Source organism: Schistocerca nitens, chromosome 1 (assembly GCF_023898315.1).
Source record: "Schistocerca nitens isolate TAMUIC-IGC-003100 chromosome 1, iqSchNite1.1, whole genome shotgun sequence".
NCBI classification, from domain to species: Eukaryota; Metazoa; Arthropoda; class Insecta; order Orthoptera; family Acrididae; genus Schistocerca; species Schistocerca nitens.
Window position 1 is genome coordinate 339106325 of NC_064614.1, and position 17269 is coordinate 339123593.

Below are 17269 nucleotides of genomic sequence, written 5' to 3' on the forward strand. Positions count from 1 at the left end.
AATGTAGAGTAATTAAAGTTTTGAAAAGAAAATTCTAATTAAGTGATTTTATATGCTGTGAGCTTTGTTGTGACTTCAGATGATATTAAGACATTTGGTTATTGTTCCTAACTGAGTTTTGAAACATAAGTGTCGGTTTTAGTTCATTTAAGTAATTTTCTCAATTTTCATAACTATAGTTGATAAAAATCCGAATTTTTCACAGGATCCCTTCCTTAACAATAAAAGATTGGGTATCAAGTTTGAACAGAATCGGATGATAATTACTATGGTTTACTTAGATTTGTAAGGGATATGCATTTGCGTACTGACTGAATGTTACTTGAGACAGTTCTCACAGCTGGTAATGTCGGCTGCGCTTTGAGTCAGAGCGAAGAAAAAATGTAGCCATCCTGAAGCCACCTTGCTATATGGCTGCGTGCCTTACTGCATTGAATGTTATCTCGTAATAACTTGCTACGTTACAACCATGCACAATAAGTAAAAGATAAGTGCAGAAAAATTTCAAGGACAAAGTTCTGGAATTTTCTGAACAGACCTTGTCGGCATTTTAACTGTGCCATCACAATACATATATTCACTAATGAAATTCACCATAAATAATCCATCACAATGTGGAAAGAAAACTAAAATGATCTTTATTACCCATTATTAATTATGTCGGTGGCTCAGAAAGAAGTTCTATATGTGCCAACAAAAATTTTTGAGCATTTGTCCATTACTATTAAATGTCTGACAGTTAGCAAAGCAGGTTTGAAACCTTACTTAAAATCATTTCTCCTGGACAATTCCTTCTACTCCATTGACAAATTTCTATTTATAAACTATTAGCCAGTAAAAATGTCTGTTTTTTTAGTGTAGTTGTGTGTGTAGGACTAGATAGCGTGTTCATTAATGTTAACACTAATCATGCATACATATCCTGTAAACTGATTCGTTCCACATCATTTTGATTAAAGAATGAGTCAAATAATCTATGGAACAAACTAAGGAACTTCCACCACCCATCTACAGAGCTTTAGTTCATGTCAGTCTGCAAGACTCTGTCAAATTGGAAAAGTGGAATCTTTGGAAAGGGGGAGGGGGGGGGGGGTGGTACCACACTCCCTGAAAGACACACTGACTTTAACACATCTCATTGTGCAGTTAACAATTGATTGTAATGAATATCATCATGAGTAGAATTTTTAAATGTGATGAAACCAGAGATCATCACTATTTCCACCAAGTCATTGAACACGAAATTGGAGAATTGAAACGTGCAGTTCTTGGTTGTCAAAAAGTTACAGCTGGAAAATTTTGCACAGAAGTGTACATGCCTCAAATCAGATATGTACTTTAAAGTAGCTTCCCAAGCTAGATACCAATGAGTTGCATTCTTTTACACAAATGCGCAGTAATATGTATCTCTGAAACAAGTGACGGCTGTTTTGTAGCAAATTAAAAAAAATCTGTCATTGACTTGAATATTCGTTTGAATGTCACCAGTGCTTTACTGGGCTTGATGTTGTTAGAGATAATATGCTATTGCCTTCCTCGGACATTTGAAGTATATGGGGGACCTACAATTAATGTGGATTTTGAGCTGTGGTGCAGTGTGGCATCGTTCTCAAACATTGGCAGAGATGAAAGAATTGATAAGTGACTGCTAAGAATCCTGAGAAGGACTGATGAGATCTTTGGATCCATAGTTTGGTACTTTAGTACTGAGCCAGTGTACTTTACTGTTGAGCAGGTGAGGTGCAATTATTTTTTTCTTGTCATGTGGCAACTTTTTTGAAGACCAAACAACTCATCTATAGGAATCAACATGGATTACATAGTCACAGATTGTGTGCAACCTACTTGTTTTTTGTTTGTGAGGTCCATAAGTACGCAGATAGTAGAACACTTTCTTATGACATGTTCTTGTTGTCAATCTTTGCATGAGCCCATACTGTTGTGCTGGCAAACAAAATATTTCTTATTGTAACTTGAAACAGGTATGCAGTTAGGTGGAAGACCACATGGCCAACAGAACTCTGTATGACACCCTTAATCAGAGAACCTCCATAAAAGTAAAGCAAAATTAGCATCAATTATACCTCAGATACATACATTAGGTCTGTTACTGTTCATAATACATGTAAACTACATTATACCTGTCTGAAGCTGTTCATAGATGACAGTTATTTACGTAGAGTTCACTTTGTTAAAAAACTGGCACAGATTTCAGGAAGCCTTATAGTGTAAAGAATGGTGGCAGATTCATGATATAAATTTATGTAATACATGGAAAGGCCAAATATTGTTTCAACTTACAAGTGATGAACAGTTACAGGAACGAGTCAGAACTGTTAAGTATCTAGGAGTATATGTGACCTATTGTGAATGATCACAGAAATGTTGCTTGCAGAAGGGAGATAGTCAAATTTAGTGACCACTTGGAAAAATCTCATGTTATCTGTTCATTAATGTGGAAGCCATGGCAAGTTAGATTAATGCAAGAGGGAGAAAAGATCCAAAGAAGAATTGTGCAATTCATTATAGGTTTGCTGAGTTGGCATGAAAAATTCAGTTATACTCAAAAATTACACTGGGACACAATACAAGAAAGCTGTTGTGTATCACAGTGACTTGTATTCTCAAAATTATAAGAGTCCATTTTTAATACCCCTCAGGAAACTTCTTGCTTCCTCCAACATACATTTGCATAATGGTCATAATGAGAAAACCAAGAGACACATTAATACACACATAAGAGTATTGACAATCATTCCTCCTGTGTTCTGTCTTCAAATGGAAAGGAAAATGAGTAGGGGTAATACACAGGATAAACTGAACTATCTACACTCCACCACTCACTGTACCAGGACTTGCTGAGTACAAATGTAATTTTAGATTGAGATTGGGTTTTTACTCTCCTTTCTTCACTCCAAGTGCATGAAGAAGAATATTGAGTATTGTAATAGTACCAGCTATTAAAAAATTACACACACACACACACACACACCAGCGGGGGGGGGGGGGGGGGGAGGGGGAGATGGTGAGGAGCAAGAGGGAGCATTGTGGAAGGGTGACTGACAGCTGAGAGGGAGAGCCAACAGGTGCACTGGATAGGGATGTGGCATGGGCAGCTGCGCATGCTCCTGCACCTGCACTGGTGAGTTGGCGCAGTGTACAATGATGACATGGAATGAATTTGCAGGTGGTAGACAGAATGGTGGAAGCGGAGTCTGTGGGGAAGAGGATATGGGTGTAGGATGGGTGAAGTTAGGACCCTGGAGCAGGAACACTTGGAACAATGTTTGTTGTTAGTCACTCTTTGCTGAGTAGACAGACTAAATGCAAATTCTTGGTTGAAAATGACAATTTATACAAGAAATCAAGTGACTGATGATGATCGGCCTCATTTTTCTTCGAATGTTTAAATCATGTGTGAGCATATTTCAAAATCAAACAGCCCATTTCTTAAAAGTCGTTACTAACAACCTTAATGAGTAAACATACTCCATGCATTAGTACTATAGTAGCTACTGTAATGTTGTGGCTGAAGTAAGTGATGAAGCACTTCCTGATCCAGTGCACGTACTACATAGGATTCCAGCTGTGGAATAGTTTTATTTATATATCTTTTTTAAAGTATTTACATAGTGTGTATTGCTTTTGAATGGATTCAGTTGAAAGTCAGCCCAAACAAGCAACAACAGATTAAAATATCAAGATATTTCTCAGTATGATATTGGAAAGCCAGTAATTAAAGGTGCATGAAATAATTGACAACATAGGCACATCAGATGGTAGAATCTAATGTAGCAACTGGAAATTATGATAAATTAAAAAATACTAGCTACTTCTACTCCTGCTTGTACTACTTTTTTAACAAACTTTATATTTAAGAAAGTAAGTCACTGTTACAAATGGATAATTTTAAAGTACAATCATGAAAACTATTTGAAACGACTTTGTATTCATCATTGACTACATTCATTACAATATTCACGATCAAAGTTTTGACCTTTTGGTCATTTTTAGTCTGAAACGCAGTAGTAGTCATCATTTCTAAAAAGCATAAAAATGACATCAGTGTCTATGGCTCATGTCAATCTGTGTCACATACACCATCGTTATATGGTGAATAGGATAAAAACCAATGAAACTGAATTCATGGGTAATGTGAGTACAGTGTTCATTACTGACATGTGGAATAAGCACGAATTTAGTTTCATGGGTTTTTATCCTATCCATCACACATGGTGTAAGTGACAAAAGACACAAGACATAGAGGCTCATGACATTTTTATGCTTTTTATTAATGTTGTATACTGCTGGCTTCCCAGCATCTGTAACCATTTAAAAATGACCATAAGGCCAAAATTGCAACAGTGGATATTGTAATGTACAGTTAATGGCGAATATGAAACCATTTTTTTTAAATGTCTGAGAATCCATGACAAATACAATTGTGTAAATCATTAAAAAGTTTGACAAGTAAAATTGAAACAAATACATTTGAGTATTGAGTTTCTTAAATATACCCTGTGCAATGTGCACTGTTTTGTATTTTTAAATTGTTATAAAATGAAAGGGAAAACTAATGAATTGAAAGATGTCATGGACTGTAGGTATCTTGGTTTCAGTGGAGCAATGTCTCTACCTTCTGGAAACAACAATGATAGCTCAGCATCATCATTATATACACCCTTCGTTGTTTTTGGGTTCATGGTGTAATGGTGCTTCAAATCTGTCTTTTTCGCTTTGATGTGGAGTGGCTTTGAAATGCATAAATGTGACTTGTGCACTTATTTTTTTCTCTATCTCACCAAAGTCAGTGTCATGACTTAATCAAGTTTGCCCTGGTATGCAGAAATTACACTCAGTGTTTTCACAGAGAGCCGAGCACACAAGAGAATAATGTAGGTTGAAGACTGTGTTAGTTTTATTATACTCTGAGCATGAATATCTAAATAAAACCAATTTCTTTATACGAAACATTTTCTGCTGCCTTCAGTGCTTTATATGAACAACTAGCTACCTCAGAATGCCCTGTTGATGGCGTGCTTTCTAGTCATATACAAGTTCAGAATCTTCTCTGAAACAAACAAGTTGTTCTAAGATCAAAACAGACACTCCTCCTGTCAGATTTTATTCCCACAATAAAACATGACCTATAATCCTGCACAACAAGCAGACAGGTCAACAACAAACTGCTAGGTGCAGAAATGAAGTTCTTATGAACCACGAGAGTTATCGCAAAAGTCGTAGCACCTTTTTTTTTTGTCTTGAAAATGCTAATGAATTAAAAAAATTCTGCAACATGCAAATGGAAGGTTAGTTCATATGTATAAGCATTACATGTAGGAAGATGGAAGAATACATACACGACCATAAACATATAGCATGAGAAAAAAGACAAGAAAAAAAAAGTTTGTCATTGCAAACATTTTTTACTGTCAATTGCAACAGTCCACAATAGTGCATTACAAACTCCGCGCATTCCATGATGTGAGGAGTCTCCTCAAGAATACGTAGTAATGTGCTGTGACACAAGATGGCAGTGCTTTTCAGGAGTATAAAGTGTGAACAGAGATCACAATATGAGTTGAGCGGTCATTCAAGGTCGATGTTACCAAACTTGAACTGCATTATTACATAAAGATTGCTGTGTACCATGGAAGGAATGCATGACAATGCCTTGAGGAGCCTGTGGAAGCGGTAGGAAATGTTGCTTTACCATACAGAATGGTTGCTGGGTGGATAGATGCAGTCAGGCATGGCAGAGCTGTAACAGCCAATATGCACCGATCCAGCCAGTGTCAGTGTGCGTACAGACTGTTCTTGTACCCACATCACCCAATTCTTGTACCTATGTCATCCAGTGCTTGGAGAACAACAGAAAATGGATGCTGCAGGAATTACAGTGCCATATTGGTATTGAGAAGATGAATCAACAATAATTGAGTATCAGTATTTCGTCTGCTGTTATCAGTGGTGGATTAATGTGATTATACTTTCTACCTCATGCATTAGTAGACTGCATTAACAAAATTCTACTTCACGTATCTGTGTTATTTTAATCTGTAAAACTTAAACAATGGAAAGTCCAGGATGGAATAACAACAATACAGTAGAACCTCGCATAGCGAGCGTAATTCATCCCAGAATCTCGCTCATAGTGTGAAACATTCATTAAGCGAAACAATTTATCACATACAAATTAATGTAAAATATGATAATGTGTTCCATGCCATATATTCAAAGAAAATTACACATACAATATTATGTACTTTACTAATCGCAATACATAGCTAATTCTTTTTTACAATGAAGTCATTTGTTCTGCCAACACTTCAACACTTGGCAAAAATGTGACAGCATTATCATCAAATAAATTTTTAGTGCACATGCCACTCTTTATTGCTGTGATGATTTTCAATGTACGATGCAACTGATCAACTGATATCCATGCCTTCAGCATTTCTCTTATTGCATCACAAGATTGCTGCTTCGCTGTTGTCTGTGGATGCCTGTTCTTTTCTTAATCTTCTCGAACCACCCACAGCTTGTCTTAAACACTTCTTTGGCCACTGATGATCCTGGTGTCTTCTTAACAAGGTCAGCAAAAATAATTCTCGCCTTTTCACAAATGATGTTCTCGTTAAGTGTCGCCTTGTAGTTGCTTTTCATTTATCCACAGGATGATACGATTATCCATAGGATAATAAAAAACTGTTGATTAGATACCCTTGTCACTCCGTTTCAAACATCTGTCTCTTAAATCTTGTTCTTGTTCTTGAGGACAGCACAAATAGCTGATGTAGACCGATTGTATGGGTGTACTAAATCAGCAGTGCTCACACAATGTTGGCGTTTTTCAATGATTTTAAGCTTCATTTCTAAGGTCATTGTCTTTCTTTTATAGTCGTCTTCTTGCAGCTTTATCTTCAGGGACATTTTTGTGAAGGTTATAAAATTTGCACACAGGAGAACACTGTGTGAATACAAGTTTAGAAAAATGTGTGATGACAAGCTGCATTAAGATGGTAGCAGAAAGAGGGCTAAACTGAGACGCAGTACATACTAAAGACATTGTTCGTATGCTGCTGCCAAGAATGAATGAGGTTCATATTGTTGATTGTTTCCCCCTCCACATGTGAACAGCTGGTGACCTCACAATAAATTATTGTCACTCATTATATGGAACATTGCTCATTAAGTGAGTCATTTTGTCACTTTTTTTTTTTTTTTTTTTTTTTTTTTTTTTTTTTTTTAATGCAAATTGCGTGGTGTGGGAGGTGCTTGTTAAGCGAGGTACCACTGTATTGTGAATAGGAGGAGGAGGAGACTTTGAGTCACAGGCGAGCACAGTGAAAAGACTGCTGTACATTTTAGCTGTTGACGAGAAGGCCTTCTTCTATATTAGAAAACACACACACACTCACAAAAGCTCAACATGATGATCTCTCTCTCTCTCTCTCTCTCTCTCTCTCTCTCTGGCTGTAGTGGCCACATCATATATTATTTTCTGTCAGTTGAGAGAATGCTATGTAAATTGCATCAGTTTCTTCCATTGAGATCGTATGAAGAATTATGTGTGTGAAATAGAAGGTTGTTTGACGTTCTTTGACAAACAGTGCTAACACCTTGTAATGTGTGCATTGATAATGCTGGCTATTTCAGAACTCAATTTCAGTCTCTTTGTATTGTAAGAGACAGCAAGTTCTAGAGTGTTGCTTATGCTTTTACCAATGCAACAGAACTTCGACGGTACCTGTTAGTGGCAATATTCGACTTACAATACAATAAAATAGTGTACTTATAGTACTGTGTAACTTGTAATGTACTGGGGTTTTTTAAAGAATTCACATATAAATATCTTGTACTGAAACAGTATGGGCCCTGGAGTCCATATGATGAATATGTAAGCAAGATGTACTTTAACACCAAGGCTTACATTTTGTATAATTTAAATCATCCTGCAAGTTTCTATGGCTCGTACATCCTAGTATAATGATGACTATATGTGAAAAAGAAAAGAAAGAAAAAAAAAACCTCAGGTTTTGGAGAATTGTATTTGGTAGTTTTGTGACCCCAGCACATAGTTCGACAGCAGATACGTCATCTTGTTGCTTACGTTACAAATTGTGTATTCATTGAGCTGAGTGTTAATGTTTTGTGGGATCAAATGACAGCACCAATTGGACTTGTATTTTTACTTTTGATTTCCATGACTGGTTTCAGCTGGTGGTTATATGTCTGTCATTATGTGAGTATACAGACTGACTTAACTGTATGTGTTCTCCCACTGGAAAATGGTCTTGGTGGTCAAAACCAGTTGTGGTAATCAAAATTAAAAATATAAGTTCAACTAGTACCATCACTGGAATTGCAAATCTTATGCCACAATGTCCGGTGTACTGGACAAGAAGTAAATGGTTCTACGAGCCATATTCACCAGTTCCAACAGTAAAATTTTGGATCATGTTTTTCCGTAAAATTTTTAGATGTCAGGGAATTTAAGTACCTTTCCACATATTCTCTTGTGATGTCTTGCACAGAAGATAATGAAACATTAGGCAGTGAATTGTGCGCAAGACCCTATGTAATTCCTGGGAACTGTAGCCACAACAAGAGCGAACATTGTATGTGAAAGACTGAATCAGTTGGCTCTTATGTAAAATTACTCATTGTATGTTTCTAGACCGGAAGATTTGACTTCTGCCATATTTTTATAGTACATAAACCAAACAGCCAGATAGCTGGTTAATAGTAGTTTCTCGTTGTAAGCCGCATGATGTCAAACTGTTGTTTTTGTAGATTTTATAACATTTGTTGTATATTATGTGCTTCAGTTATACTGCTCCACCAGTCATTGGAGCTTACAGTTTATAACTGAAGCACTGTCGCATCCATTTGAGTGATGCCACAAGAAATATTGCAGCAAGTATCTTTCCCTGGATTATAGTTATAGTTTTTATTAATTTAATTTAATGTGTTCATTTGACAAGTAATCTGCCGCATGTGAAGCAAAGTAAATTAGATTTCTTTTGGCATTAGAAAATTTAATATGACTTGTCAAAGTAGTTGAGCTTTCACAAACTTGCATTTAGATATGCAGGCTTTTCATAATGTTTTATTGCATATCGAGTCAAATATTTTGCATGAGTTAGAGAGAATATCGATAACAGAAAACTGTTGGCAACAGCTGTAGGACATACTATGGAGCTTGGATTACTTTGTCAGTGCACTTTTTGTGTGTCTTGGAAGAAGATACAGAGCTACACTGATTTTTTAGTTCATAGGAATAGCAGGTTGGCTGTGATTATTCTCTGTGAATATTTTAGTACTCTCTTTTGTCTTTGTATGTAGACACTTTTCTTATATTTCCTTCTTTTGTACTGTCTTTTTCTAACATGACTATTTCTTTTCCACAAACACACACACATACACCAACTTTTCCATATTGTGCAGAGCTGTCTGTGCACCCATATGCACATTATGTTTCTTTAGGTGATGTTAACCAGTTGAGGAGATGTTTTCGTCAAGCAGCCTGATCTGAGTCTTTGTTCACGACATCATTTGTTAACTCCTCAACCTTCTTCTGGGGTTTCATTCTTAGTTCCTTTCAAGGTAAAATGATGACTAAAATACCAAGTTTGCTTCAAACTGCTTTGGTTTGAGCCTCTTTGGTATATCTGTTGAAATTGTTAGTTAGTTTAGGTTATGAGAAGATTTTGGCCCTATACAATGTCTCGTAATGCAACTACTAAGCTGTTTGTTTCCTTAGCAGTTTCGCAGATGCCCACAAGATCGCTTGTAATTTTGTTTTGCTGATCACTTCATTTGTTGTGCTGTTATAAATTGCTTTCCTTGATCTCTTGGTCCACTGTTATTCTATTTTCTGAGCACTTTCTTGCAACCTTCCTGTGGTCGTTGTTCTGCTTTTAGCAATAACAGTACATATTTAATTATTTTAGTTTTGCAAGTATATACATTAGAAAGCTTGAGTGATATATTATGGTTCTAAGTATTGTTTTCTTAAGTATACCAGAATGTTTGCCAAAGGACATCCTGTAAAAGTGTTTTGCTGTTACTGATCTCATTGAAAATTAAACGCAGAAAAAAAAAAAAATCCCGCTCCATGTATGCTATTAATGACAAGCTAATCACAGAGTTAAAAACAGTTGAATTTTAGTGTGTTTTTTGGGAAGGTACTAATATTTCTGTAAACATGTTTGTTTGTAATAGGTCCAACCCAGGCACTCCCACACAGCCACGACGACCAGATTTTATTGGAGTTGGGGGAATGGGGACGCCGTCATCCACATACTATGAATTTCAGCAACAGCCCTCACAAATCAGTGCTGTCCATACACATCACAGCGTACAGCCTCATCCAGCATCTAGAGTTGCGCCGCCAACGTCAAGTTATGGAAGTCCACAGCGTCGATTCCTGTCGGAAAGTGAGCTTGTTCGGCAAGGTGGATCTGGTGGTGATCTCGCATATGCACGCTCAAATAACACAGCAGATAACATACGAGAATTAGCTGGCTCTCCACAAAGGGGAGTTTATACGTGGAAGGACACTTCTCCTGGTGCTTATGGGTCCAATGGAAATGGAATTGGAGCAGCATCATCACATCATCATCAGCCGTTGCCTTCTCAGCATCAAAGGAGTGCTGGGTACGAGTATTATCGCTCAAACCCAACAAGTCCTACGCAGCAGCAGCAGCAACAACAGCAGCAGCAGCAGCAGCAAATGTATAGTCAGCGTCCTCCAGCTTCCTATTACCCCCCAGTGCGTGGTGGTGTCCCTGTGTACCCTCCTCCACAATCTCCACAGATTAAACGAAAGACAATGGTAACCCCTACCACCCCAACAGCGGCAGTTTCTTCTTGTGATGGACGACGACCCAGTCCGGGCTCAAGGAGACCCATGTCATTTGTGCGAGCGTTAGAGATGTCCGATTCAATAGAGCTGACTTCAGCTTCCCCAGGTACTCCTCGTTCCGAGCATAGGCTAGTAACTGTTAGTGGCCCAGTGAGTGGGACCTCATCTTCAGTTCTTCAAGACACTCATCGAAGTTCAACGCCAACTCCAGACCGTGCTAGTGTTTATGATATGAATTATGAAATTTCTGTATAGGGAAGGCTTGGCCCAGGTGGTATACAGGTGTGCGGTTATCTTAGAAATCGAACGTTACCACACAACAAACAAGCAACCTACAACTACTTACGAGGGGCCAGGACTTTCCCTTTGTCAAGAAGGGGTTATAGATTACCATATTGAAAGATCATTTCATTTTGAGGTACTAGCTTGTATCCCTGACAACCAGTAATCTTGTGATGCCTCTACCAAGTGAAAGAGGACAAATTTCTAATGAAATGAAGAAAATAAACATTAATTTTTTACAAATTAATGATGATTGCATTAACGTGTAGTTACTGTATTGTTAAAGACTTACAGACACATTTTGTTTTTGTTAAGTGCCATAAATTATAAATAGTTGATATCATCACACAACATAACTGATTGTTGCTACTGCAATATTGCAAGTTATCCTGTTAATCCATAATTTATATAGATCTTTACACTATATTCCCCATGTCCCAAAATTTGTCATACTTATATAACTGAAATAGCCTTCAAACTATATTTCTTATAATTATTATTATTTTCTTTTTTAATTTGTGATTTTGTATTATCTGTTAATATCAGTATACTGAATCTGCAAGTTTACAATATAGACTTGTGTGCTGAATTAAAAAAAAAAAAAAGAGAAAGAAATAACTATGTTTTGGAGATGTTTGTGTTGTACTTAATGTGTCTGAAGACCAAATCTTAATTAGCAATGGTTCATGAGCTCTTGAGTTACTGTGTCATAGCACGTCTGTGCATACTGTGTGTGCTCCTTCCTTCTTTTTTGTGTTATGAAGTACATGAGATGCGTGTTTTATAAAAGATTCCTTATGTAAATTTATTTATCCTTCATATATTTTTCTTTATATCTGTGTAATTGCCGTCATTGGAATCTTTATATTCAGGAAATTAAAAGATAGAGAAAAGAGCAGCTTCATACAATGCTTACAAACTTCATTATAATGCTTTATTTATTTATTTATTATTATTATTATTATTATTATTATTTTATAAGTAACCCAACACTAATTTGTTCTGTCTATGCTCTGCATTAACTCAAGGTGCATTATCCTACGCATAAGAAAAGCCTTAGCTTGAATTCAGCAGTACAAAAAAATAAATAAATAAATAAATAAATAAATCTTGTTACTAACAGTTAGAATCAAGGCAAAGTTGACTGACAATTTTATGACAAATTTTTAAATGATCATAACCAAATTTGTCTCTCTGAGCTAGTTGGAGTTTGGTGAACTATCAAGAAATAAGGCAACAAAATAACTGAAAGCAGAAAATCCAGTGAAGGTACCTTCAGATACAGCTTAACAGAAATGTAGTTGAAACACCGATAAAATTGTGGACATTTGCCTCCTGATATTCTAATGAAAAGAAAATTACGTTTGCTTTTTGAGCAGATGTTGTTGTGAACAGAATATAGGAAGTCTTAATAAGACAATATTACAAAAGATATTTTTACTGCCAGTTTTTTCAAATTTGTATGCCGTACATGCACTAACTGCATGTGTCTTGGGATGTCTCTCTTCATGTAGTTACAGCTATATCCATGTATTTTTAATTTTACTTACACTATACCAATTTCAAGCAAGAAGTTCCCAACAACTTTATGGTTGCATTATTAAATGTACATGCGCCTTGAATTATTGACTTTAAAAAGAAAGAAAAAGAAAAAGTGAGAGAGAGAAAGCATTCATGGGTGTCACATTCTATAGGGAAACAATCCTACCGCGAAGGAAATAGTTACCATTCACATGTTACACCTAGCAAGAGTGAAAGGTGATGTACTGGTTCCTAATTGCCACCTGTCATATAACAGAGTGCCAGTCATTTAAATGCCTGATATCATAATACTGTATTGGGGCATGTGCTATTTGTCTTTAGTTGCTTTGCCTTTGTTGGCAAAATGTTCTTTGCCAATTTGGAAGGTATTGTTATTGATTTTTTATTTTTTATATAAATTTTTCTGTACATTTGGCAATAGAAATGGAGTTTCTCTGATGTTTGCACTTGGTTTACAGCATTTTTAGAACTGTTGTGAGCGTAACAACCAACTAGTTCTCTTGGTAAATCAGTATTTACACCCTAGTTTCAAGTAATTACTGTGAGAAAGATAAGTTTGATGGGCTGTCCTAGGCAACATAAACACAGTTGTGTTGTCACTTTCTCATAATCCCTTTGAAATTATGTTTTAAGATCTGTTTTATATATATGAATTTTTGTGCAGTAGCAAAAATGGGGAAAATTCAGTAACAAAGTGAACCAATCAAGTGGAGGGTGTTAGTCAGGGGTAATGAGAGTAGTGTTTGGAAATTACTGATTGGCCAACTGAGCAACTGTTTCTCATGAAACAGGTTCACATTTATCTAATACAGCAGCAGAGGAATGGTATACTTATCAGACTGACTGCACAGCAACTAATAAAAAAAAAAAAAAGGGGGTCAATCAAACAGAAACATTTTTACTCGTAAAATGCCAGACAAATCCAGTTGTAAAGCACTGTCAATTTTTAGACATAAAGAAAATATTCAAGACATGTTATATTATTGCTTTGTGTTATCTGTACTGCAAGTTAGAAAACAAACATGTTAAAAAAAAACCTTGTACATGTTGCCCTAAGATTTTTCTCTGTGAATAGAGTGAAACCCCCAAATAAAATAAAATTGAAAAACTGAACTATTCTTGGATTCTTGGTTTGTGCTCACAGAAGAAATGGAATGACAGGAGAGAAATAATGGGACATGCTTGAAAATCAATCTTATATTCGTAGGCATAATCTGTATCAGTAGCAGTCTGAAAATGAGCAGAGCAGTAGTGCCATGATATTAACTAAAATAAATGACTCATTGAGAGTGCTTAATATGTGAAAACCTGTGCACTAACAAGTGATATGAGAATAGCGTGATGGAGATAACTGAAAACTGTCAGTCGCAGATTAGAAACAAAAATAGAAAGAACACTGAAAGTGTAAGCATAATCTGCAGGAATAATATTCCAAAGATGGTAAAAAACGTTATCAAAATGGTAGGGACAAAACAGCTGTGGCACATGAGATGAGAAACTACATCCAGTAAGTTAATAAAGTATGAAGTAAATAGATACTGATAATAATAGTTGATGTAGGGTCCATTACATGTCTTCGTGTTGAGATGATTATATCTGCTGCGGGATATAAATGCATATAATAAAAACTTGATAAATGGGAAGTCATCTTGCTTCTTTACCAGGTACTAATATCCTAAGGCATTATTATTCCAGGAATTTTTCTTAACCTTCATATGAATTTATAACACCATTATTTTGATTCTCGATTTTATTTTTGATCCCAAAAAACATTGATTGGTGTGCATTGTTAGGATTTTCTTCTTATCATCTCAATAGCTATTAATTTGTCTTTTTCATTTTACAATGACAATCTGAAAGTTACCAGCTATGCTATTGTTTTCTTTTGACTGTAGCTGCTTTTATCTGCAATCTGAACTTTGACATCATCAGTTCAGCTTACATTTTTTATATTGTTGCCTTTATCTGTGTTCTGTATAAATACTGAACTGTTTCCTGTAGTAAGTCGACTTACTTTTATTGCGCCCATTGCTAAACACTGTGCAACAAGATCCATTTTTTTATGTTTTTTAATTTTCTCAAGATCTTAAATGTGTCAAATAGCGAAATATTTGCATTGCAATCAGCCGTAGAAAAAACTTGCAGATAAATGGTCTACCCTATGTGCACATACATAAATTGGTCTCCTGTCACCACAAAAGTAAGGGTTTATGATCCACTTCTGCTTTTTATTTAGAAACAATTTTATGCCCTCTCATAATACTGCGGAGGCAAATTTTTACTGTGTGTTGTATTCCATATAGTGATTCCTATCAGAAGATAGCAATGGATTACTGATATAACTTGTAGAGATCATATGAATGATTGGAGAAGTAACAATATTTTACATCACTTTTATCGGTCTTGGTCATAAAAATTTAATTATATGGGAAAATATTTTGATATGTATTTGCTGTTAAATAAACTACAAGCAAGTGATTTAGTCTCAAATTAGGTACATCAAAGTTTTATGATGCTAATTTGTTGATGGAAAGGTTTTTGTGTTCAAATGAAGAGGGTAAGAGTGTAGACTGGACACTGGTTTGAGATATTATTCCCCCACTGAATAACCCTCTGTTTTCACAATCTGTTTAAGATCATCATCCTATGGTAAATGGTCCTAACTGTTGAGGTTTAACTGAAAAATAAGGATTTTTCTAGCAAAACCATTTTCTGGTATTTGCTGACAGGTGTTGGGGGAGTGGCGAAAGGTCATAAAATAAACGTACAGTTTCAGACTTCCATGAATATGCAACCCAAGGATCACAAGATTTCAGTTTTATACAGGCTTCAGTGAAGAAAAAAGACAATGTATATACCTGCTGTTATTTCTTCATATAGCAATATAAAATTGCTGCATTCTTATGAATTAATCCAAAAGGAAACCAAAGAATGAAAGTTTCAGTCAGCAGCTTAGTGTGTACTGAAAAGAATTGTTTAACAGTTGAGAAGCATGTGCAACACATACAGTAGAACCCACATGCAGGTAACTCACCGCATGTGTCAAACAGGAAATTGTGAGAGTTATTTGTGAGGTTAAACTGGATCAACATATCTCTGAGAACACATTTGTGAATGAATCGTGAAACCTCTTACAAACCCACTATCAGAAGATCTGAAGAAATAAAATAAGTCATATTTAGGTATTAACAGCCCATACATGTTTGTTTATTAACAATAGCATTGGGTACCGTAAAGATCTTGCATCTGCGATGAAACATTATTCTTGTGTGTTCATTTTATGCACCAGAAATGAGGGTGTTATTTTTTATCAAAACTACTGCCTAATTTTATTTTACATAAGTTTAAGTCTCTTGCGCATTATTTTATTGTCTTCTCGAAAATAGACAATTGTAAATGCCTTATGTATTTCAAAGAAAGAAAGAAAGACAGACAGACTTACATATGCACTGACTTTCAAATATTTTCCAATCAATTTCTTATCATTGGGTATTATATCTTAAATGGTCAGAAAAAATCCAGGAGAAATCCCTTAGGTTGTGTACTTGCCAAAAATTCATGCTTCTACGACAAAGTATTTCTCCTGCATATCTTCATTTCTAAAAATTAAAAAAAAAAAAAATTTCAGAGTGAGTTGCAAGTGGTTGAGTGTAAGGGAAATGTGTGTACTGTTATCAGTAAAACAACTTTTCTTTGGCTGATTAGTGTTTATTTTGCTTATTGTTTTAATGCTACCAGTGCACAGTATTGTCAGATATGAGAGATCAACATAGCTCTTTGCTGACGGATACTGTTGCTACGTTTGGACATTGCACTGGCTTGTACAATCTTTGAACATGCTATAAAACTTGACAGCTGCTACACAACACTAGCCTTATACAATAGAATTCATTTAGTCCAGTGGAACATATGGAAACCTGGAGAAGATGAACACACAAATAAAATAAAGTGTAGTGAATAACATTTAATTTGATGGTTATTACCTGAGCAGTTGGTGCAGACAAAGTTTCTTAACTATAGAATTTACATTAACTGTGGTGCACATGTATTATGCTTTAACAATGAGACCAATCTACAATGATTTGGGCAGAACACCTTCATTACTTAATTGAAGTCATTACTTTCTAATGTACAAATTAAAGTACATTTATGCCATTTAATGAGCAAGTTCTGGGTTACAAGAACTTGTTGATGTAATTAGATTACAAAAATACTTGAGTTAAATGCATAATAATTCTGTGATCAAAAATAAGAATCTTGATGTTACTGCAGATTCTTCTTCTTCTTATTGAAGTAATAACAAAACTATATAGGCTATAATACCACATCACATTGTTTGAATCTGTCCACAACAGTGTTGTAGATTTCAAGAAAGAGGGGGTGGTGGTGTACCCCAGAGATATTTATGTTCCACTTTTATCAACATTTACCCTGAACTTGGGTCAAAGAAAAGAATATGTTGTTAGTGGTGGTAAAATGATGTGATAGACCAGAGATGTATTGCTTTACAGTGTTTTAATAATATCTGAATAGGAGGGGTCGCTGTGGGTAGAGTTGACTTTTTGAAACCATGTG

The 17269-nt window shown here is 35.7% G+C and overlaps 1 protein-coding gene across 1 annotated transcript in view; it reads left to right on the top strand.

Moving 5' to 3' along the window:
* LOC126246633 (palmitoyltransferase ZDHHC8) overlaps positions 1-12053 on the top strand; it is a 293717-nt gene extending 281664 nt beyond the window's left edge. The window contains exon 9 of the mRNA XM_049948415.1: positions 10228-12053. Within this exon, the coding sequence (XP_049804372.1) occupies positions 10228-11125 (898 nt within the window). The 3' untranslated portion in view covers positions 11126-12053. The remainder of the gene's footprint in view (positions 1-10227) is intronic.
* The last annotated feature ends 5216 nt before the right edge of the window (positions 12054-17269 follow it).